Genomic DNA, 25507 nt, shown 5'->3' with positions numbered 1-25507 from the left:
AATAGGCACAGGAGATGGCATGAATTTTTTAAATAGTCGTCTGGTTCCCATGTAGGTCTATCAGGAACCAGATCGGTTGGCACATTGATCCTGGACTCTCCAGCCTTGAGTCTCTGTTGACAGACTGTTTTGCCTGAGGCACATTTGTTTTACTCTCCAAAATCCAGAACTCCACACTCCAGAGGCCCTCCCTTCCACGTGCTGCCTCTCCCCTTCTGCCTTTAGTGAGTTTTTTAATTGAAGTATAACTCACATAGAGAAGAGTACACAACTCATAAGTACGTAGCTGCATGAATTTTCAGAAAATGAACACCCCCATATAGCTACCACCCAGATCAAGAAATAGAACATGACAAGCATTGCAGAAGCTCCCTCCTGCCCCTGTGCATGTTCCTGTGAAAGAATTACCTTTAAGTCCTGAATCTGTCTGATTTGCTGTGGAAGATGTGCTTAGCCGGCAAACGTTCTACCAATTATTTGCTAGTCACTTGTGTACTTTAATAACAAGGCCTGCATGGTGCAAAGGACGAGATTCAGAAAGAAGCTCCATGTTTATCTTGGGGCTTCTAGTATCCCTGGCAAGCCCTCAGACCCCATCCCCAAGGGAACAGATTGTTCCCTTAGAGCTGAGTGCACAGCACACATTGCCCTTTAGTGTGAAGGGATTAGAAATACAAGAGAATGACATTGTCTATCAATTATAGCTGAGTTTATGAAGATCAACTGCTAGTTACCGCATACAAATTTCTCACTGTTGTGTGGACAATGAATCCTTCTGTTACAAACACTCATTAGGTATTGTCAGGGATAGACGAGGGACTCAGGGGACCTTGATGGCATTTTCTGTCAAGGGTTCCCATGCCCAGATCGGGTAAGTAGCACCCCGTAGGAAAGATGCTTTGAGAAGAATTACTTCTGGCTGAAATTGATCTTAGTAGCAGCCGGTAGATGAACTGAAAACCCAGAGCTAAGATAAATGGGGAAAGTAGTTAAGAGTCCAGGTGGGAAAATCAGTCTGGGGCCATACAGTAGGGGGCTTTTTTTTTTTTTTTTTTTGCGGTACGTGGGCCTCTCTCACTGTTGTGGTCTCTCCCGCCGTGGAGCGCAGGCTCCGGACGCGCAGGCTCCGGACGCGCAGGCTCCGGACGCGCAGGCTCACGCGCCCAGCCGCTCCGCGGCATGTGGGATCCTCCCAGACCGGGGCACGAACCCGTGTCCCCTGCATCGGCAGGCGGACTCTCAACCACTGCGCCACCAGGGAAGCCCCAGTAGAGGGTTTTGAAAGCCAGGGGAGGAATCTGTTGTTAGGCGATCAGGAATCACAGGGTTTTGAAGGGAGAGCTGTTCAGATGCTCATCTTCCTCCTCCCGTTGGTCATGATTTTTATTTCTGTTTTCAGAGGGGGTTTCTGATGTGACATGTAGGACAGAGGAGTGATTTGTCACCCCTGTGGCTTGTAGGGGGAGATGAATCTGTTCAGCGAGGCCCTTTATCAGCCCTCCAACCTCACCGTGGTGTTGGCTGCCTGTCCAGGCTCCGAAGGAGTTCAGGATGTACCACCCTCAATGCTGCTTTTGCGCATCGATTATTCTGAGCTGAAGGCACTTGAGAAACAGCAAGTGCAGGAGGGGCTCTCTGACCCTTTCCACCTAAAAACAGGCCATGAAATTTCCTATAAGAAAGATGCCTTCCCTGTATCAGGAAGTAAAGATACATCCTCATCACCAGAGACTGGGAATTGCTTTTTTACCCAAAGAATGGTGCTCCCTTGATACGATTGGCTGCAGAACCCTGGGAGGGTTTGTTAGAGTAGAAGTAGTTTAAGATCCAAGGCAAGATAACAAAGCATTATTATCTGAGTACTCAGCACACGTTGCCCTTTCAGAACTACCACCTGTGGACTTCCTGCACAGAACAAAGCCCTCTGGGAATGAGCACTTAGGAGGAAAAATGGTCTATTATCATAATGGAGTATTCAATTACTTGCTCCGATGAGAGGTGGAGGAACTTCTAAATTCATTGTATTAATTTAGAGTTTTTTGGGGAAAATAATTAAAAATGTAAACTATCTAGGTGCTGGGTAATGTGGATGATAGAGCTTGGTTATAAGGGGACTATGATACATTTTATTTATACAGTCTCTAGCTACAAAGAATATATTAGGTATTTTGCGGTAGGCTCCGAAGCACAAAACAAACAAGATTAAAATCAGCAATAAACCAGATCAGGAGATGCTAGTGAGATTCAGCAATAAATGTGATGCAAAACCAATGGGATGTGCCAAAGGCCTTCTAGGATTTGCTGCGGTCTGATGCTTGGGCTTTCTCATTTTAGTGATACGGAAGGATGTAGAAGGAGGGGTTGATGGCTGTGAAGGAGAGGTCATCCAGGGCGCGCTTCCTATTGCAGAAAGAACAATTCTGATTTTGTGGGGAGAATAGAATTTTCATGGCCTACGGATATTTGTGAAAGCCGTGTGTGTGTGTGTGTGTGTGTGTGTGTGTGTGTGTGTGTGTGTGTGTACTTCCCCCAGTCGCTCATTCCTGTGTGACTCCCCCTTACAATCAGCAAATCCTTACTTTCTATGCAACTCCACCTTATTTATCTTTCTGGGTTTCCTACTAAAGATTTTTTCCTCTCTCTGACTCTCAATTTTGTTTCTCCCAGTCCCTTTCTCAGCTTCCAATCTTTTAAAACCCTTGGTGTTCCTCATGTTAATGTAACATAGCATCCTGGACAGAAATAAGACTGTTGGAATCGGATTCTGCAAAGGGGGTCGCTTAGCTTTTGTTTGCCTGACCAGGTTAGGGGAATAAAGACCTCGTGATAGGCAGTTCTTTGGGTCCATGTACCTAAACGTAATAATACCTTGAAAAAATTTCTTATCTTAGAATTTTATGGAAATGGCAGCAAAGATTTATTGAGAAAGACTGAATGCACTCTCTGTAAGGAAGATAGCTTATTTTTCTCTAGGCACTTTTATTAAACATATACTAAAGCATATCTTCTAACACCCTGGTAAAAAACCTTAACCAGTACGTTGAAAGAAGATGGTTCAGGCCTAGTTTGCGCCGTCTTTTATGCATTCCATGTTGTTCTTGCTGCAAATGCAGATTCATTTGCCTGTCAAAGCATCACCGCTAAGGACTGAATCTTTTTTCACCTATTTTCTAGGGAAGATTTGCCGGCCATGTATTCTGCAAATTACTTGCTAGTTGCCTGCTCGACTTGTTAACAAGAAAGGGTGCAGACTGCTGCTGCATCTCTCATCCTGCTCAGAGTGCACTGCACCCTTGGTCTCTTGGCCTCTGTTTTTGCTTTGGTACAATTCATTTTCCCTGGATGGTGGTGATCGCAGAGCTGTTTCATCCCCCTTTGTTGAGAAGTATCATTTCTGCTTGACAGCTCTGTTAAAAGAACCTGCTTTGGGCTTCCCTGGTGGCACAGTGGTTGAGTGTCCGCCTGCTGATGCAGGGGACACGGGTTCGTGCCCTGGTCCGGGAAGATCCCACATGCCGCGGAGCGGATGGGCCCGTGGGCCGTGGCCGCTCAGCCTGCGCGTCGGGAGCCTGTGCTCCGTAGCGGGAGAGGCCACAGCAGTGAGAGGCCTGCGTACCGAAAAACAACAAAACAAAACAAAAGAACCTGCTTTGAGCCACACCATGGCCCTTTCTGGGTAACACCATTAAACATTCTCTTCCTCTTTGTACCATTGACTGACGGTGTTATTGTTTGAACACTCCATTTCTAAAATCATGTAGTGACATCAAATTGCAATCATGCACTGCACCTGCATTATTTCCCAACTTGCTGGTGTGTTTCTACAAGGAGGGGCTATTTTCATATTTGTTTTGTTTTTCTCCATGTCTGGCTCATTGCTGTGTATGTATTAAATACCCAATAAATATGCTTTTTACACATACACCTTTCATATTTTTCCTCTCAATGTGTTATTTTTAAAATGTTCAAACCTACAGAGAAGTTGGGAGAAAAGAACGAGAACCTGTATACCTAGACTTATGAGTTGCCTATATTTGGCCACATTTGCTTTATCTGTTTATATATATCTTATTTTCTAAACCATTTGAAAGTAAGCTGCAGAAATCATGATTTTTCACCCATAAATATTACAACACACATTTCCTAAAAATAAGGATATTTTCCTATATAATCCCAGTACTATCATGACACCTAAGAAAAGAGAATAATATACAGTCCATATTTAAAATCCTAGAACAGTCTCAAAAATGTCTTTTACATTTATTGCTATTGCTTTTTGAAAATCTAGGATCCCACTGAGGTTCATAGATTGCATTTTGTTCTTCTATCCTAAAAGTCAGTTTGAATGGATGTGGAAGTTCAAAGTCATTCATTTACTGTTTCTGTTCCATCATTCTTTGTGGTGGAATCCGGAATAATTCTTTCTACCTAGAAAGATCAAAGAGGGACTAGAGATAATCTTAGGATTAGAGTAGGGTTGATAGGCAACAGCATAATTACATGGCTGTGGATACTGAAATGTTATTTACTGAGGGTAAATAGCTGTTGCCTGAGCTCCCCACTCCCACCGCATGTGCTCTCTTTCTCATACCTCTCACAGCCATCGCTACAGGACCTGAAGACTTAATTCCTGGCACCACAGATGACCTCCAGGACCAAGGCTGAGTCGTCCATTCTAATGGGTCAGTACCTATGTCATATCATTCTTAACGTTTTAAATAATCACCCCTGGATTAAAAGAATGAAAACCTTGAACAGACATATTCCAGATGACTCTGTGTCTATTTCCATTTTTCCCATCTGTTAAATGAGATCATGGCTAAAAAAATGATTTTAGAACTTCTGATATTTCATCAAGTCACTCAGTAGGTTTAGGATTAAACAGTTTTGACTATTTAAGGTGTTTACGTCATCCTCTTATTCATTCCCATAATTCTCTGCGTTTTGCCCTTCTTTGCACTCATACTCATCCCTCATATATAACAATTCTATTTACATTTCCTCAAAGAAGAGCACATTTTCTACATGAACACTGTAGCCAAAGAACCCAGCATTCAGTGCTCAGGTGAAAACCATATTTGTTAATTTCCACGTTGGCACTGAATAGGTAGCAGGTGGTAATGATGGTTTTTAAAGGATTGTGTGCATATCTGAGCATTTATTTACTTAATATTTTTGAAATTAAGTGTGGAAATTTCACAAGCCTGTAAAGTTAAACAAATGTCACCTATTTTGCCTTGACTTAGTGCATACAAATGTTTATAAAAGTGGTGCTTCTGAGCACTTATTACATCACCAAAGGATTTGATGAGATTTTGAGCAATCATTTAATTAAAAATTTTTAAGTTTTAGAGTGTGTAAAAGTGAAGGAACTGTGTGTAGGAACTCTGAAATAAATGTATCAGAATTGCCAGTGAAATATTAGGAGAGATTTTTGGAGTCTGAAATGGAACATGGATAGAAAATGCTGAAGAAAGAAGATGATTGGAAACAAAATACCCTGGAATTTCTCGAATAGAGGCTAATAGTCAACAAGCTGTCAGCAGCATAGCAGAACAACGTGAGTACTGTGCAAGCAGGACATTAGTGACAGAAGTAAAAAGTAAGTAAAAGCCAGAATATCAAATTGTTTGTCTGTTCGAACAATGTATGTTATGTCAGGTAAAGTTCCTTGTAAGGATTTTTTTTAATTACTATTTTTTGAACAGATAATACATTTATATGGTTCAAAAATTTAAAAATACACCCTTACCCTTTAGCCACCCAGTTCCTTCATCAAGAGGCAACCAAGATTATCACATTATCAGCTTCTTGTATTCCTATAAGGGTATATAATCCATATGTAAGCATAATCTATTCAGAATATATATAAATTCAATATATCTACTCACATTCAGAAAAGAGAACAATATATTTGACAGTACATTGTTGTCACCTTCAGAAAGGTTAGTAGAATAGCTCACAAAAATAAAATATAGATAGAATATAAAAAAAAGTTACTATCTACGTAACTACACCTAATCCAGAAAGAGAACATTACCAGTACCCCTCCCCTCCCCTCTTACCAAGAAGGTAATCACTATTTTGACTTATAACAGTATAGTATGTTTTGCCTGTTTTTGAACTTTATATAGATGATATTAAACCGTGTGCATTCTTGTGTGTCTGTCTTTTCTTATTCCACATCGTGTTTTTGAGATCCATTCACATTGTTGTGTGTAGCTGAAGCTGGCTTCTTTTTTGTTGCTCTAGAGTGTTCTCTCATATGGCTGTGGCATTGTTTATGCATTCCACCGTTGTTGGGTGTTTTTCTGTAATGCTCACTTTGGGGATATTATGAATAATGCTGTTGTGAATATCTTTTACACATCTCTTGGTGCATATTACTCATATATCTGTTGGGAAAAATATATGCATAAAACATAAATAAGTCTTAATGTGTTACCCTTCTCTCCATACACACAATGGTTTTATTCGCAAGGGTTTTTTATGAAACAGGACTAATAGAGGCAAGTTAGTTTGGGAGAGCTAATCAAATTATACCATGTAGGTTGCTGTTTCTCACTTATCAGCTGAACCAATTCAGCTCGATCATCTCTGTTCAATAGATGTTTAATCCATACAGAATAATAATCCCGTCTGTGAATCAGGTTCCCATGTAATGCCTTCCAATCTCTGGGTATTAAAGGGCATTGTCATAACAAATAAAATGATCTCTGTGGATGGTTGAAGATCCTCTTAGAAGAGCTGAAGATGGTCATGCTGTTGTAGCAGCCAGAAGCCATTGCAAAGGGAAGTGTGATTTCAGGATGATTGAATTTCTTGAGACATTAATACAGGTGTCCCCTGTTCTTCGAAAGTTTGCTTTATACCCCTTTGCTTTTATTAAAGACCTACATTGGTACCTGTTTTCGGCATCTGAGAAATTCGAAGATGATTTTCACTTTGACAAAGAAGAAGTGAAAAGCAAAAATAGCGTTCTGCGTTCCTTCTGCAGCAAGCCCGTAACAGAGGCAGCACATACCCAGCGCAGGGAGAATGGTCCTGCCAAGTTCCTTCCCCAGGAATTACACTCAACATCTCAGCATGAAGCTGCCTTAGCTTTGAACTCTGTCTGTGTGCATCTGTGCTTTATCTAGATTTATTTTGTGCATCCCTTACCAAGATCAGTCTGAAGGTAATTGCTTCTTCCCTTGAGGCCATTTTAGCATACCAAAGGTTTCGCAGGAACGCTCTAATTTTGGATAGTGGGGGAAACCTGTACTTGAAATCCTGGAATGGACAATGCCACTGTATAACTGATTGGTACAAGTTTGTTTTGTTTTGTTTTCTAAATCACTGATGAGCCAATTAAGGACAAAAATAAGCATCAAATAACTAAATAAAAATTCAAATGCTTTGTTATTTTGGATATTTGTTTCATTCCACAATCAACATCTCTAAGCAGTTTTACAGAACAAGCACATGGAGTTTTGTATTATCTACAGTTTTCCTTATATATGTGAAAAATATAAACAACACATTAGAGGTTTTTAACTCCAGACAGTATGAAAAATTTCAGATATGAAATCATATTGTTGATTGCTTTAATGTTCCTTCTGATTTTATATATTAAGATGAGATTATAATCTATAAATCTATCAAAAATGTTTCTATTTTTGTTATTGTTCCCAAAAGGTAACTTCAGTTTGAATTAATTCAACTAAATGGTGAAGTCTTTTTAAAATTGCTAAAGGAAATACTGTGTTTAAATCACTTGTTATTAGTTTGATGACTGTGGTGACTTTTACCAGCCTCTCTGGTGTAATTTCCCTTAAAAATCAAGTATCTTTGGAAGATTCAGTCTCAGCCTCCTTATATATTATGGTAGAGAGGATGTTTCAACAAATACTGAGCCACTGCTCTGTGGAAAAACTGAGTGTGTAAAAATGAGTTTAACAGTGTTTTTGCACTCTCTTTTGCAAACAAGACTAAAGGAAACAAATACATTCTGCATAACTATCATATTCTCTTGTCATAATTGCTACTAACCAAGAATTAAGGGATCTGTGTTGTGCACGTGTGCCATGCATAAGTGCTCAGGTGAGCTACTGACCTTGTAACCGAGAAGGACCTACGAGGTCCTCCCAGAATAGACACCCACCCACGTCTCTGCCTGCCTTTTGTCTGTAGAAAAACTTTAGTCAAAGAATAAATTTAATCAGAGAAATGAGAAAATATAGAAAGAAAGGAAAACAGTCAAGCAAGACAAAATAATAATACTTTAGCCATTAAACAAAGTCACGGACCTTTAGTTCTTCCTCAAGGACTATAGATAATATTCTGAGCCATGTCCTTTGAGCTGTTTTGCAGATACTGAAACCCTCACCAGGTGGGAGAAATTAACTGTATGCTGCCCACGCGCGCACAGACCTCCAGACTGGTTGGAACCAGAAGGTTGATGATGTTGACTTCCAATTACCTCACCACTGACCAATCAGAAGAATGCCCCTGAGCTGATCACGCCCTGCTCCTTGAACACTGTAAGACTTTTCACTACCCTCTCCAGGGTGGGAGGTGCAGTCTTGAGGGCCTTAGCCCTCTGTGACCGCCCCCGCCCCCCCACTTGCCTGGCAAAGCAATACAGCTATTTCTTTTTTTTGCGGTATGCAGGCCTGTCAGTGCTGTGGCCTCTCCTGCCGCGGAGCACAGGCCCCGGACGGCAGGCCCAGCGGCCATGGCTCACGGGCCCAGCCGCTCCGCGGCATCTGGGATCCTCCCGGACCGGGGCACGAACCCGCGTCCCCTGCACCGGCAGGCGGACTCCCAACCACTGCGCCACCAGGGAAGCCCCAGCTATTTCTTTTACTTCACCCAAAACTCTGTCTCGGAGATTTAAACCAGCACCAGCGTACCGAGGCTGAATTTCGACAACAAACTTTGGCCTTAAAAGGTAAGCAGAATTTTAACCAGGTGAATTGAAAACCATTTTTTCTTAAAAACAACCATATGCTGAGTGTCCTACAAACATATATTATCTTTGAGTATCTCAACAAACCTGAAGCTAGGTAACCACATTTTAACAGGTGTGGTATCTAGGCTCAGAGACATTTTAGGTTGAGCAAAAGTAGGTAGGAAAAAGGGAAATATAAGAATACCTGGTGTGGGGCTTCCCTGGTGATGCAGTGGTTAAGAATCCACCTGCCAGTGCAGGGCACACGGGTTTGATCCCTGGTCTGGGAAGATCCCACATGCCACGGAGCAACTAAGCCCGCGAGCCACAACTGCTGAAGCCCGCGCACCTAGAGCCCGTGCTCCGTAACAATAGTAGCCCCTAATGGCTGCAACTAGAGAAAGCCCTCACGCAGCAGCGAAGACCCAATGCAGCCAAAAAAAGAATACCTGGAATATTGGGGACATGTCTAGAGAGTAGGGTATAATGGGGAGTGATCGATAAAGGAAGCTGGAAAGATAGCTCGGAGCTGGCTCTCTAGTAAACAATGTGAAAACCATGCTTTGGGCAATGGCAGTCCTTGGAGATTTTCAAGGCAGGAGTAAAAGGATCAGATTCCTGCCTTTTTTGTTTGTTTACAGGAGAGATTTATTAGAAGAAATACTACAGCATATATAAACTACATAAAGTCTTAATTTCTACTCATACAATGGTAGATTTGATGTAATGCATAATAAAATTTTCTTTAATCCATAGTGCAAAGTTTGATCACTAAGTCATTAGTTGATAAGCAAACCTCACAGAACGGCTTCACATCAGCAAAGGCCACAAACGCCATATACATACACGTGTATAGGTAGATATATTTTTGGGGTAAAATTTGTAATATTAAATTAACCATTTAAACGTGTACAGTTTGGTGCCATTTAAGACATGCACATGGTATGCAACACTCTCTAGGTCCAGAACTTTCATCACCTCAAAAGGAAATCGTATACCTGTAGCAGTCACGCCTCACGTTCCCTTCCTCCTGGCTCCCAACATCCACTAATCTGTCTTCTCTCTCTTTGGATTTACCTCTTCTGGATACTTCATATAAAAGAAATCAGACATATATGACCTTTTGTCTGGCTTCTTTCACTTAGCATAATGTTTTTGAGATTCATCCAGGTTGTAGAATCTATCAGTACTTCATTTCTTATTATGGATGAATAATATTCCATTGTATGTGTATATACCACCTTTGGTTTATCCGTCTGTTCACTGATGAACATTAAGGTTGTTTCCACTTTTTGGATATTGTGAATAGTACTGCTATGAATATTTGTGTACAAGTTTTTATTTGAACACTTGCTTTCAATTCTTTGGCATAGGTACCTATGAGTAGAATTGCTGGGTCATGTTGAATTTTATGTTTACATTTTGGAAGAACCACAAAACTGTTTTCCAAGCAGCTGCAGTATTTTATATTCTCATAGGTAATGTACTAGGGTTCCATTTCTCCACAGACTTGCCAACACTTATTTTCTTTTTTCAAAAAATTTTAAATCATGGCCGTCCTAGTGGGTGTGAAGTGGTATCTCATGGTGGCTTCGATTTGCATTTCCTTAATGACTAATGGTGTTGAGCATCTTTTCACATGTGTGTTGGCCATTTGTACATCTCCTCTGGAGAAATGTGTATTCAGAAACTTTGCTTGTTAAAAACACTGGATTGTCTTTTTGTTGCTGAGTTGTAAAAGTTTTTTATATTTTCTGGATACTAAATTTTTATCAGATATATGGGATCTGCAAATATTTTTTTCCCATTCTGGAGGTTGTCTTTTCAGTCAAGAGATTTTTGAGCCATTTATTGAAACAGGAAACACAGAGAAAGAAGCCAATGAGGATAGAAAGGGGTAGGAGAAGTGGGTTCAGTTGGAGGTGTTGGTTGGGACACCCAGCCAAAGGTATTTGGCTACACATGGTGCCTGGAACATCCTATACATTTGGTGTTTGTTGATTGATGGAATCTGGGAGAGAAGCTGGGGACAGTTGCTGCTTTAGCTACAAGCCGTCAGGCTGTATTCCACAGAAACAAAGGACACTCCCCTTTCAACAAAGTTGTCCTTTATTGTTGAAAACACTATTTTTGGCCAACCTCCTAAAACAGTCAGAAACTCAAATGAACTTGAAGATTTGGCCACAATTTCCGGATCAGACAGCATAGGCTGAACCATGTTACCGAGAATACGGAAAACAAAATCAACCAGTGAGAGATACAGCCTATTGTAATCTACTTATAATATTTCCCTTCAAATAGAATACAATGTGTGTATATCTTAATCTAAGCTTATATTTATGTAAGATTTATTTGAACCAAAGTAATTGAAGACGCTGATATAAAATTCAAATCCTGTATAAATAAAACAGTTCCTTTTTCCATGATGCATCATTGACTTTTTAAAAAATTAATTAATTAATTTTTGGCTGCATTGGGTCTTCGTTGCTGCACACAGGCTTTTCTCTAGTTGTGGTGAGCAGGGGCTACTCTTTGTTGTGGTGTGTGTGCTTCTCGTGATGCTCAACACAGGCTCTAGGTGCACGGGCTTTAGTAGTTGTGGCACATGGGCTCAGTAGTTGTGACTTTTGGGCTCTAGAGCGCAGGCTCAGTAGTTGTGGCGCACGGGCTTAGTTGCTCCACAGCATGTGGGATCTTCACGGACCAGGGCTCGAACCCGTGTCCCCTGCATTGGCAGGTGGATTCTTAACCACTGTGCCACCAGGGAAGTCCAGCATCATTGAATTTTGCCTTCAGTTTATAATCTGTGTGCTGTGCCTTGATTTACTCGGCCATGCCTAAAGCAGATTTTTATATCTTGGGTGAGCAGGCAATGTTGATGGGGGCATGAAATACCTCCTTTTTAGAATTCTGCCCACATGGCTTATATTATGAGACACTCTTTTTAAAATCCCCTGGATCTGTGCTGGGTGTCCTGCAGACACCCAAGCCTGGCATTATTATTTTTATGAATCTCAGGGAAGCCATTCTGCTGCTGAGCTAGCCTCACTCACACGTTTCATTTATCCACAATAATAAGAATATCAATACCTTGGATTTATATAGAGCCTCTCATCCAGAGGTCAAAGCATTTTAATTTAATTGGCTGTTCCTGTGGCTTTAAGAGCCTCTGGGTATATTTACAAATGTAATAATAAGAAACAGTCTGCCCTGGTTTACAATATAATAGACAGCATAAAATAAGACCTGAACATACACTGCTTCTCACCCTCACTGCACAGACATATCCGATGCCTGGCCATGGCGTTCAGGGTCCTTTCTGAGCAGATCTCCGTGTGTCTCTTTACCCATAATTCCACTTTTTCTCCATGAGTTCTTTACTTTAGTGAAATTATTCTCTTATCATAGGATGCATGTTTTCCCTTTGCTCCTTAACCTGTTATAGAAGGCCCTTCTCCTCCTCAGATGCTTTTTAAGTCTGTACTTTTTTTGTTTTCGGTCCAGCTGACTTATAACCCATCTGTTCCATGAAGACTGACTGCTATAGCATCCTAGCCTTCCTTGCTTATTTCCCATTGAAAGATCTGAAGCATTTATGCTCTTATTCTTTGGGCATTGATGCTGTGGTTTATGGTCATTTCCTTTTCTTTTCTTTCCCTGTATAGCATGTCAGCCCCTCCACGCAGAGCAGTCTATCATCAATGCGTTAGATGTTCATAAACCTTAGCTGGTTCCAAGTAGCCCGGTGAGTTTGGGAGTCTGCGTTGAAGGCTGAAGGTTACAAACAAGCAGACCCACTATGCCTTCTCCTAATTGTATTTTCCCCATTGTTCACAGTTTAGTGCAAGTTTGGAATTAGTTTAGAAGGTCATCTAGAATAGAAACAATGTGAAAGGCTATGGTTGTCACCTGAAGATGAAAGGTACAATGGTACAAAGATTTCCTGAGGTGGGATGTGAAGGAAGTGGAACAGAGAAGAGAAAACAATTTATTGAATGAAGGTTTAATTGGGGTGTGTTGATTTAATTATCATGTAATTGCATTTCCAGTGTGTAATTAAAGTAGCCCATCATTTTTGATGCTTATCCAATTCTTGCTTTTTAAAAACGAAGTTCTTTTTAAAAATTTCTGTTTATAAAAGTAACACCTATTCAGAGAAAATTTGGAAAACACAGTGAAGTGTTTAAAAAAAAAAACAACAAAAAATTATCTTTTGCTTGCTCCTCAAAACAACTTCATAACACCCAGAGATGTATTTTAAACAAAATTAGTACCGTACTTTAGTAACGACAGCTGATACTTACAAAGTGCTGGTCATGTATACCTCACACAGTCTCACTATAACACTCTAAGGGAAGTAGTATCCTCATGTGCTTTACAGATAAGGAAGCTGAGGCGCGGGAAGATGACGAAACTTGCCTAAGGTAACCTAGCAAGCAAGTGGAGAGCTGGGATCGAATCTGGCCAGTCTACCGCATAAACTACATTCTTTATTTTCTTATTGTGGTAAAATACACATAACATAGGATTGATCATTTTAACCATTTTTAAGCGTATCATTCAGTGGCCTTTAATATTCACAAAATTGTACAACCATCACAATGATTCAGTTCCAGAATATTTTCATCATCTCCAAAGGAACCCTGTGTCTACAAAGCAGCCATTCTCCATCCGCACCTCACCCCAAACCCTGGGACTCACTCATCTACTTTCTGTCTGTATGAATTCACCTAGTCCAGATATTTCGTGTAAACAGAATCATATGCTGCGTGGCCCTTTGTGTCTGGCTTCTTTCATTTAGTACAATGTTTTCAAGTTTCCTTAATGATGTAGCATGATCAGTATTTCATTCCCATTTATAGACGAATAATATTCCATTGGATGAATATGTCACATTTTGTTTATACCTTAGTCACATACCACATATTATACCACATTCATCTATTGATGGACATTTGAGTTGTTTCTGCCTTTTTGCTATTATGAACAATGTTGCTATGAATGTTTTTGTACAAGTATTTTTTTGAGCACCTGTTTTCAGTTCTTTTTGATATATACCTATGAGTGGAATTGCTGGGTCATAGGGTAATTTTATGTTTAACTTTTTGAGGAACCACCAAACTGTTTTCCACAGCTGATGTATCATTTTACATTCCCACCAACAAAGTTTGAAGGTTTTTTTAATCAACATTTTTTCCCCCATTTTAAAAAATTAAAGCCAAACTAGTAGGTGTAAAGTGGTATCTCACTGTGATTTTGATTTGCATTTCCCTGTTGTTAAGCATCTTTTCATGTGTTTGTTGGCCATTTGTATTGATATATCTTCTTTGGAGAAATGTCTGTCCACATCTGTTGCCCAGTTTTTAATTGGAGCTTTTGTCTTTTGCTTTTGAGTTGTAAGAATGCTTTCCATATGTTGGATATAAGACCCTTATCACATATATGATTTGCACATATTTTCTCACATTCTGTGGGTTGTCTTTTTAAAATTTCTTCATAGTGTTCTTTGATGCACAAAAGTTTTAAATTTTGATGAATTCCAGCTTATCTATTTTTCCCTTTGTTGCTGTTGCTTTTGGTGTCATACATAAGAATCCACCGCCAAATCTAAGGTCATAAGGATTTACCCCCTATGTTTTCTTCTAAGAGTTTTATCTCTTACGTTTAGGTCTTTGATGCATTTTGAGTTAAATTTTATGTGTGGTTCAAGGTTTGAATAGGTGGTATCCTCCCCACTCCCAAAATTCATATGTTGACTCCTAACCCTCAGAGGTGGTGGTATTAGAAGGTGGGGGCTTTTGGAGGTGATTAGGGATTAGTGTTCTCATAAACGACACCTCACAGAGATCCCTAGCCTCTTCCACCATGTGAGGGCCCAACGAGAAGGTGCTGGCTAAGCACTAGGAAGAGGGCATTCCCCATGAAACAACCATGATGACACCTTGATCTTGGACTTCCTAAGATTCAGAACTGTGAGAAATAAATTTCTGTTGTTTATAAGCTACCCAATCTGTGGATGGACTAAGACAGTGTCCAACTTCATTCTTTTGCAAGTGGATATCCAGCTTTTCTAGCATCACTTGTTGGAGGGACTATTCTTCTCCCATTGAATAATATTGGCACCCTTGTAGAAAGTCAGTTGATTATAGATGTATGGGTTTATTTCTGGACTTACAATTGTATTCCATTTATCTATGTGCTTATGTTTTTGCAAGTACCACACTTTTGATTACTGTAGCTTTTTGGTAAGTTCTGAAGTCAAGAAGTCTGTGTCCTCCAAACTTGCTATTTTTTTCAAGATTGTTTTGGCTATGTGGGATTCCTTGCAATACCATATAAATTTTAGGACCAGTTTTTCTAATTCTGCAAAAAGACCGTTGAAATTTTCGTAAGGATTGCATTGCATCTGTAGATAGCTTTAGGGAGTATTGACATCTTAATGATATTAAGTCTTCCAGTCCATGAACACAGGACGTCTTTCCATTTATTTAGGCCTTCTTTAATTTCTTTCAGCAAAGTTTTGTAGTTTTCAGTGTATAAGTCTTTCACCTCCTTGGTTAAACTTATTCCTAAGTATTTTATCCTTTTTGATGCTATTGTAAATGGAATTGTTTTGTTAATTTCCTGTTTGGATTGTTTATTGCTAGTGTCTAAAAGCACTATTGATATTTTTGCCTTGCTATTGTGTCCTGCAACCTTGCTGAATTCATTTATTAGCTCTAATAGTTTTTAAAAATTTCTTTAGGATTTCCATATGTACAACCATGTTGTCTACAAATAGAGATGGTTTTACTTCTTCCTTTCTAATTTGAATGCCTTTCATTCTTTTTTTTTTTTTTTTTTTTTTGCCTAATTGTTCTGGCTAGAATTTCCAGATCTTTGTTGAGTACAAGTGGCAAAATGGACATCATTGTCTTGTACCTGATCATAGCTGGAAAGCTTTCAGTTTTTCACCATTGAGTATTAGCTGTGGGTTTTTAATAAACATCCTTTATCACATTGAATAAATTCCCTTCTATTTCTAGTTTTCTGAGTGTTTCATCATGAAAAGGTTGTTGGATTCTGTCAAAAGCTTTTTCTGTATCAACTGAGGTGATCATGTGTTTTTTTCCCTACTGCCTGCATCCTTAGCCACTAGGCCCAATTACCCCCCTCTCTCTCTTTCTCTCTCTCTCTCTCTATATATATATATAAGTTCTTTAATTTTATAGCCTGCTTTTTGCACTTACATCATGAACATCTTCTCTTCATTAAAACTCACTAAAATTGTGATTTCCAATGGCTATATGTTATAATATATCTATCCTCTTGTGGACATTCCATAATTTATTTAATACTTCTGTTTTAAAATTTTCAGTATTTTTTCTGTATCTCTGTTTCTTTAGGATCAAAGTCCCTAGAACTGGAATTATCGGGCCAAAGGCAAGAAACACTAAAAGAAAAAAAAATATATTTCCAACTTATTTAAAAAAAATCACTGTGAACCTCTACCAGCTTATATCTGCCTAATCAAAGCAGTGGACATTCTCTGTGCTTGCTATTTCGTAACTCCAGGACCTCTGAGTCTGCTTTCTATCCGTCTCTGAAGTTCTTTAATCTCTACCTCTACTAAGGAGATCACTCACTGCCTTCCCTCCTTTTCAATATTTATTTTTCTTCTTGTTCCTCGATTTATGCACTTTCTATTCTTACTCTGATCGTTTTTTTAGTTCATCTGCTGAATTAGTGACTAAGCCAGTAGAGTTGAATGCAGGACATATGAAAACTTAACAGTAAAAATATTAATAAAGCACAACTGTGCATCATTACCAACTATATTTTATTTAGCTTGGGAAGAAAAGGAATCTGCAATCTGGTCAGTGTTGCTTTTCGGTTTTTCTGTCTTTTCTTTATCAGTATCCATTTGTGTGTTCCTGCTTGCATGTTTTTTAGGATTACCTGGAAATGTCAAAATAATCGAACTCACGCATTAAACGAATGTATAAACATTTAGTTTTAGAGAATACTAAAGAAAAGCATTTCTGTGTCTATTCATTTTCGCATTTTATTGGATTTTTCTTAACCACCTGTGTTTAAAGTAAAAACTTTGTATATACACGTCAAGCACCGACCCTACTTAAATACACACCCCACATACGCACTTTGGCAATGTCAGATAAATTTGATTTAAAAAGTAATAAAATTCTAAAAACAAGGAAACTGGGAAAAAACCCACGATCAGAATAAATATAAATGAAGACATTAGGAGATTTCCTCAAGTCGCAACTAGATCAGTTTTTCTGCGCGCCCAGGAAACGCGGAAGAAAACTACAGTACCCAGAATGCTTAGAGCGCGCGTCGGCCCTCGAAACTTGCTGCTTCAGTCCCGCCTCCTTCCTTTACCGATTGGATTATCCAGTTCCGTGACTCTGGACTTTTCTTCTCCCATTGGTGCACTCTCCAGAGGTCAATTACAGAGTTTACCCTCTGTTCCTTCTGGCTCAGCCGCTCTCCACCTTGTACCAAGATGGCGGCAGAAGGAGCTGGTGGGAAATACAGAAGCACAGTCAGCAAAAGCAAAGACCCCTCGGGGCTGCTCATCTCTGTGATCAGGTGAGGGAGGCAGGGTCAGGGGACGGGAGCAGCGGTTCGACCTCCGCTTTGGAAGGGAGAAGGGTTAGCTGGGTTCTACCCTGCTGACCCCTCCCTTCCCTCCTTGCCTCCCCTCAGCCCCTCCCAAGGGCCCCCACAGTTCTGCCTTTTTCTCTGGGGTTGGGCTAGAGGGAGGAGCCCGGCCTCGCAGTGTTTTCCTAATTTAGGGCCAGAGCTTCGCATTAGGGTCCCGGGGCCCTAAAAGCACACTGTTTGGGACTTGGTGGAGAAAGCCAGGTGTGTTCACTTATTCATACATTTACTGATTGATTGCTTTCAGCACCAATCATTGTGGAAGGCATCTTGTTCCCTGGGCTTCTGGGTGTCAGGCCCCGAAGTCCGGAGACTCCTGTCACGAGTTGCAGACTGTGTTCTCACACGTTGGACACCTCCAACCACCTGTGAATGGCCACAGCCTCAAATACAAGAGCCTGTAGTGAGCTGGTAGAAGGGCTGTGGGTTTGAAAGCACACATCCGTGTTTGATTTTTGTTCTGCCTTCCTATCCCGATCTAGTCTTTAAAAAACAAAACAAAACAAATTTCACGTTATCCTCTATGCATATCATTTTCCCAGACTATATATGGTGGGAGTAGGAGTGGTCGACCTTTTAGAGGTTTTTTTCTTTAAGTGAAATAAATTATAAGGGTGGAGAACCCTTTCAAACCCATTTCAATAAAATGAAAATAGAAAGAACGGAGGATGCATATCTCTTGTTAGTAAATTGTTCTGACTCTGAAGTTGCTGCTTTGTCTGTCTGTTCAATTTGTATTCTTTGTGTTACCCGTCTTGCAACATTGTATTCATGATTACCTCCTCTTATCCTTAACCTCTACTTCAAATTCTCTGTCAAAGACTGTAGCTTTCCTGGTTGCTTTGGCAACAAGCCTCAAAAAGGAAAACCATTTTAGGCTCATGTTTATAAAATCTGAGCATCCCTGAAGATGTATCTGGTACGTGCCAGTTCTCTTCCGTGTTTCCTTGGACCTGTCATTTTGTCACAAAATAAATTACTTGTTAGTGATAAAGTCCACTGTCCTTTGAAAAGTTTGAATAGTTTAGCTTTATCTTTTTCTATCAACGAGCAGTTGTTTTTCCTTTTTGAATAGTGAATGTTAAAAATTCTCCTTCAATTCCGTTCTGATACGTAACAGGTGTCATTTCTGTACTACATTATGTATTAGCATAACACTATATTTTCATATTCATCCTATTAGCAATAAACAGCATTTATTTTTACAAGCATCTTTTAAATGGAAAAAAGACAATAGGTGGATAAGGGTTTGACCTGAGGACAGGGTAGGAGTATATATGGGGAATAACCAAATCTCATCACTATTTGCAGCCATGGTACCAAATAGTTAAGTGATTAATTTGTTAGAGGGATAGTCCACTTTAAAGCATTTAAAAGTCAAAATGATTTAAAGAAGTATAGTGTAATTGTAATGGAAGTGTTACATTTGGTGGATGGGTTATTTAAGTGCCTTGAGACTCATAAATGAAATTCTTAACCATTTATAAAATACTGAATAAAAATATTTCAGGAGGGTCAGCTGTTTCAAAGGGTGGACTATGGGGTTTTGCAGAAGAGGTTCTGCTGTGATGCCGTGCTTTGATGAGGGGATGCATGGTGTTTGGGACTGCGTCTTTTGGAGGCTGCTGCTAACCACAGCTTTTGGTTTTAAGTTTTGCCCCTGGCCCTTTAAAATGGAACTAATTGGGTGGACAGAGTCCTAATTACCTGCCGATGTACTATTTGGACACACAAGGTACCCACACAGCATTTTCCTACTTTTCTGTTGATTCACCCCCCACCCCAACCTTTTGTTTGGTGTGAAGTTGGGGCAGGCAGCCCTTCTAAATAGGAAACAAGCAAGATGGCATTTTGGAGATGTTATTTTATTTTTGTGAGGTCTTGTCAGGTTTTTAATTGGGAAATGTGTCTACCACTTACTGTTAGGTGATTTACTTCCCAATTACATGTGACTCTCTTCTCTTTATGAGTTGGCCTTTAATAGCTGGTTTAATTTGCAAGACAGACTTGGGCTGTGACTTGAGGAGACCTCATTGAAACCTCGGAGCGGAGCTTTTGTGGACAGACTCCGCTCACAGATGTCAAGGAGGTTTGAAGGCAGTTAAAGGCTCACATGGTCATCAACTTTTATGTCTTCACAGAAGTTGGAGTTTCAAAAACTTGGTAAATCCTTTATGGTAGACACCTGTTAAATCCCCTTCCTCCTCAGAGTATTTTGGTCAGCCCTGTATTTAATTCAAAGTAAACTTTGATGAAGGAGTCCACGTTTTGATCAGAACTTTGAACAAACAGCTTTGAGGTCCATGCCACAGACTGTGGCAGGAAGGGAGTGTGGTCACTGTTCAGAGCAGAGTCCTCGGAGTCCTCGGAGTCATGAGGGGATTAGTGTTGATGGAGAGGAGCACTAACTCCTCTCCATCTGAGCCTGTCTCATAATGGTTTTTAGGATTTCCAGCTCTCTTTGTACCCTGGGGAGTCTTGACTCTAGTGATGCAGTACTGTTTGAAAATTACTGTTGGTATATCTGGAAACTAAACACGTATAAACTTTCTGGAAGCCCTGGGGCATCTGGAAGCATATATGGATGTAAGGGGCAAAAGAATTCCCATTTTTTGCTAAACGCACAGAATTGATACCTTGGGAACCCATGTCTAAGTTTCTAACCTCGTGTCATTTTTAGCATTGAAATTTCTTAAAGGCTTTGAGGTATATAGTTTTAATTTGGGGTGATAACGATCAGGTTGTTTCCAAGCCATTTCTTATAGATAAATGTTGTCAGAGTCTTCAGTGGGAGGTTCGGTATAGGTAGTAGAGCCTTACTGTATTATCCATGTAAAGTGACCTTGGACTCATTACTTAAAAACCCCTGTGTCTTAGTTTGTCATTTGTAAAATGGGATAATCATACAATGTGCTCTGGGTTTTCAAAAAATTAAATAAGAGTATGTAAAAGTGCCTCACAGCTTGGCACAGAGAAGGCACCCAAATGTTCATTTCCTCCTTTCCAGGAGCCCCAGCTTCTCTGGTTAGAAAGTTGATTTGAGTAAGTTTGCCAGATAGCAACCAGGATATAATTTTCCGTCAGAAATATCCTTGCTATGTTGACTAGAATGTTTGATGCCAGTTGACAGAATGTTCTCTTTGTAACTAAGAAACCTTGTATAGCTGACTTAAGATGGTAATTCTTTGATAATTTGAGACTCAGCTAAAGAAGCTAGATTTAAATATATCTGTGCTTATGTGTGTATAAGAAACATGTAAAATATGAACAGACATAAAATGTAAAACATTTATTAAAGATAAAAAGACTATAAACAAGCAAACCGAAGGGACCATGGTCTCTTTGCCTAGATAACCCTCGTTGCCATTAAAAAATTATATATGTGATTTTCTAAAATTATATGCATAATTTTTAAAAATTAGTTACATATTTAGAAAAGTCAGATATTTCAAGAGGTACAAAATAAAAAGTAGACTTTCCCCCCTGTTCGTCTCCCTCATGAAACATACCCCTTTTAAGTGTCCTGAGGGAAATATAAGACTGTATTTAAGTATGTGTGAATGTATAATCTTTAAACAAAATAATATATATTCTTTAATGTATTAATATCTAATATTGTTTATGAGTTTATATGCACTTAAGGAATATTCATAAAAATTATATATTCTATGTGCTTTAAACAAATGGGATCATACTATGTGCACTTTTGAACCTTTGTTCATTTGTTTTTCTTTATCTTGGAGATCTTTTCTAGCAGCACACGTTGATCTTATTCATTGTTTTTAGTGTCTAGGTAGTATTCTGTCACATGGATACACCATAGTCTATTTAATTGGTGGCCCATACCCCCCCACTTTTTAACACATACTTTGGTTTTATTTTTTGTTCTGTTAAAAATATGTTGCAATGAGCATTCTTGTACATTGGGCAGTATATCCATGGTGTAAGTCCATGGCAGTGGCAAGAGAATAGCTGATTTAGAGTATATGTGCATTTTGTGTTTTGACAGAGCCAAAATGTCCTCCAGAAAGACGGTAATTGACATCCCCACAAGTGGTGTATTAGAGTACCTGTTTTCCCGTGCTCTTGCCAGAAACCGAGTATTTTTGATGATTGTCTCTGTTAACTCTCCTCTACTGCATGATTAAGAGGGAAGTGTTTACCCCACTGTCATTTAGACAGTGTTGTTGCATGTATGTGGATATATGTGATTTGAAAATATTTTTTCCTGGTCTGTGGCTTTTCTTCTTATTCTCTAGGCAGAGAATTCGTCTTGTCCCGAGCAGAAGTTTTTAATCTTAGTAAAATCCAGCTTATCACTTGTTTCTTTCACGGATGGTGTGTAGCTAAAAAGTCATTGCTGTACCCGAGGTCATCTCAATTTTCTCCTATGCTAACTTCTAGGTGTTTGATATTTAGGTCTCATACTCATTTTGAATTAATTTTTGTGAAGGCTGTAGGATCTCTGTCTAGATTGATTTTTATTTTGGTGACTGTCCAGTTGTTCTCACACCATTTGTTGAAAAGATTATCTTTTCTCCATTGTTGGATATATGTGAGATCTTCACCAACATTCTATGCTTTTTGTTCTTTTTCTATGCACACTTGTCATTGTAACTTTTCCCATTTTCCTTTATAAAAATCGTATCACATAGACTTGTTAAAAAAATGTCATCAGAGAGAAACATTGTCCAAAAATCCTGTTTCCCAAAATACTGTTTTTGTTTTTAAGGTTTTTGTGTGGATCCTGTCCAGGTACCTACAGGGCTTAACGGTTGTAATTATAACAAAGTTAACACTATTTTTAGCGTAACAAAAGAATATAAATATCTTTGTATGAATATTTTTAAAGTGGTAGAAAGTTACAGAGAAGGAAATATAAGTTACTCATATTCACCCAGAATTAACCGTCGTTAATAACTTTGCTTTCAGCTTTTAAAAATCATTGCATTATTATAAAAATAGTACATACTCATTATAAAGTATTCAAACAATGGAAATGCAGAAAAATGTGAAGATGAAAGTAAAAAATATTTTTCCAAACTTTATCCTCCATAAGTTACCATCATTGATATTAGGTGAGCCTCATTTTAGATCTCTCTCTGTGTGTGTCTCTCTCTCTGTATGAGATATTGGATGGATAGATAGAAATATTTTAAAAGATAAATATGGGATCTTACTCTGTGTGCTAAACTTAACACGATAACTTAATGTCTCCGTTTTTAAGGTATACATACATATAGTAAAGTGCACACATATTAAGTATATGGCTTAATGAATTTTTGCCTGTGTAACCAGTACTCGTGTCAAGATAGAGAACACTTCCAGCATCCCTGTCAATTTTTTTCCAGTTCAGTTTTTTTGTAAGGATATCCTGTGGTTCCAACACCATTTGTTTAAAAGACTTCTTTTTTCACTGAATTTCTTTGGCACCTCTGTCAAAAATCAGGTGGCCAGTGTGGAGCTATCAATATTTCTTGACTCTCTAGTGTGTTCCATTCGTCTGTTTATCTTAATGACAGTTCTACACAGTCTTGATTACTGCTTTTATAAGTCTTGGAGACAGATAGTGTAAGCTTTCCAACTCTGTTCTACTTTTTCAAAGTTTTTTTGGCCATTCTAGGTCCTTTGCATTTCCATATCAGTTTTAGAATTAGCTAATCAATTTCTAGAATAAAACCCGCTGGGATGTTGGTTGGGATTGCATTGAATGTCCTGATTAATATGGGATAATTGACGTCTTAACAATATGAGTTTTCTGATCCATGAACAGGGTATCTCTCTCCACTTAACTCCTCTTAGCAATTTTTTTGTAGATTTCAATGTGTAAGTCCACGTATTGTTTGTCAGATTTACCTTTAAGTAGTTTAAGACACTTCAAGTTGTCCCACAGCTCACTGAACGCTGATGTTCTCCCCCCGCCCCCTTTGATTTTTTTGGTTTTTTTTTCTTGGTGAGTTTTTATTTTTTGGTATAGTTTCTGTTGCTGTGTGTTAAAGTTCACTAATCTTTTCTGCAATTCCTAATCTGCTGTTAATTCCATGTAATGTAATTTTTATTAGATTGTGGTTTTGCTCTCTAAGAAGTTTGATTTGGGTATTTAAAAAAATATCTTCAGTCTTTCCTATAGCTTCTTTAACATGGAATACAGGTGTTACAACTGTTTAAATGTTCTTTGCTAATTTTATCATCTGTTGTCATTTTGGGGTTAGTTTTGGTTGATTAATTCCCCCTCCCCTGCCCCCCGCCCCCGTGTGCCTTGCCACTTTGGATGCTAGATTTTGTGAATTTTACCTTGTTGGGTACTGATATTGGATATCTTTGTTTTCCTATAAATATTCTTGAGCATTGTTCTGGGATGTGGCTGTTACTTGGAAACAGTGTGGCCCTTTAAGGTCCTGTTTTAAATTTTGCTAATTGGGAGCAGAGCAACATTAGTTTAGGGCCATTTTGTCTCAGTACTATGGCAAAATCCTTCTGAGTACTCCACCCAGTGCTCTGTGAGTGATGAGATTTTTCACTCGGGCTGTGTGTGATTTCAGATAATTGTTCTCGCAGTGCTTTCAGGTGGTTCTTTTTGTGGCCTTGAGTAGTTTTCTACCACGCATGCTCAGGGGAAGACTCCAGGGAGCTCCTCCACAGATTGCCAGGGTGCTTTGGGTAGCTCTCTCCTCTCCGGGACTCTGCTCTGCAAATTCGAACAGCTTTCATGTCCAAGGTTTTGAAACCCGTTCTGTTTGTTGTTTCAGATGGGAGGGTAAATCTATTTCCTGTTATTTAATCCGTTCCAGCAGTAGAAGTCTATCAGTGCTTCATATTTTAAAAAATATCTCAGGATATTAATCGTCATGGGTCAAATTTTGGGTTGCCTATGCTCAGAGAGGAAGAATAAGGTAACCAGATGTGCTAAATGAAGTTGTGGCGCGAAGGTGAGCTAGGTATCTCAGCGCTGATGGTCTTTCTGATTTTGCAGTATTTTACAGAGTATTTAATGAAACAGTTCATTTCGTATAGTACTTTTTCAGGAACTTTTCCTCCAGAACTCTTAGAAATGCCTAGGAACTAGTTTGCATCTGTTTATGTACTTATTTTAAAAAATGTAGTTCTTTTTATTTAATACCTGTGATGGTATTGTTTATTGAGGTCTAGTGTGGCTGGTAAATGGGTTTTCTTTGGGTGACATAGTACTTAGACTCTTTCTGTTGGTGGTGGTTTTGTTTTTGTTTGCATTGGGACGCTTGCAACCTGTGCTGGCCTTTTGCAGTTTGCAGTGGTGAGCTCTGCTTCCCTATTGTCTTTGTTTGTTTGTTTTTTGTGGTACGCGGGCCTCTTACTGCCCTGGCCTCTCCCGTTGCGGAGCACAGGCTCCGGACGTGCAGGCTCAGCGGCCATGGCTCACGGGCCCAGCCGCTCCGCGGCATGTGGGATCCTCCCGGACCGGGCACGAACCCGTGTCCCCTGCATCGGCAGGCTGACTCTCAACCACTGCGCCACCAGGGAAGCCACCTATTGTCTTTATTTATTTATTTATGGCTGTGTTGGGTCTTCATTGCTGTGCACGGGCTTCTCATTGCGGTGGCTTCTGTTGTTGCGGAGCACGGGCTGTAGGCGTGCGGGCTTCAGTAGCTGTGGCTCCAAGGCTCTAGGGCACAGGCTCAGTAGTTGTGGTGCACGGGCTTAGTTGCTCTGCGGCATGTGGGATCTTCCTGGACCAGGGCTCAAACCCCTGTCTCCTGCATTGGCAGGCGGATTCTTTTTTTTTTTTTTTTTGGGCAGGCGGATTCTTAACCAGTGCGCCACCAGGGAAGCCCTACCCTATTGTCTTATACTCTGCTGCTCCATACGTTTTTGTTAACTGCTTTCAAGCTATGAAATGAGTTATGACCTTGGTCTTTATGGTAGCCAGTCCTT

General features: G+C 39.6%; 1 protein-coding gene across 3 annotated transcripts in view; it reads left to right on the top strand.

Annotated features, from left to right (window-relative positions):
* The first annotated feature begins 17421 nt into the window (after positions 1 to 17421).
* Positions 17422 to 25507, top strand: part of EXOC4 (exocyst complex component 4) — an 807055-nt gene continuing 798969 nt past the window's right edge. For 2 of the 3 annotated variants that reach the window (XM_030853847.2, XM_070046302.1), the window contains exon 1: positions 17422 to 17524. In XM_030853847.2, coding sequence (XP_030709707.1) covers positions 17439 to 17524 — 86 coding nt within the window. In that variant the 5' untranslated portion in view covers positions 17422 to 17438. The remainder of the gene's footprint in view (positions 17525 to 25507) is intronic. The other variant, XM_060305296.1, reaches the window with a different exon arrangement.

The sequence above is a fragment of the Globicephala melas genome, chromosome 9 (assembly GCF_963455315.2).
Source record: "Globicephala melas chromosome 9, mGloMel1.2, whole genome shotgun sequence".
Classification (NCBI taxonomy): Eukaryota; Metazoa; Chordata; class Mammalia; order Artiodactyla; family Delphinidae; genus Globicephala; species Globicephala melas.
Note: the sequence above shows the minus strand (reverse complement) of the source record. Positions and strands in the feature narration are given on the sequence as shown.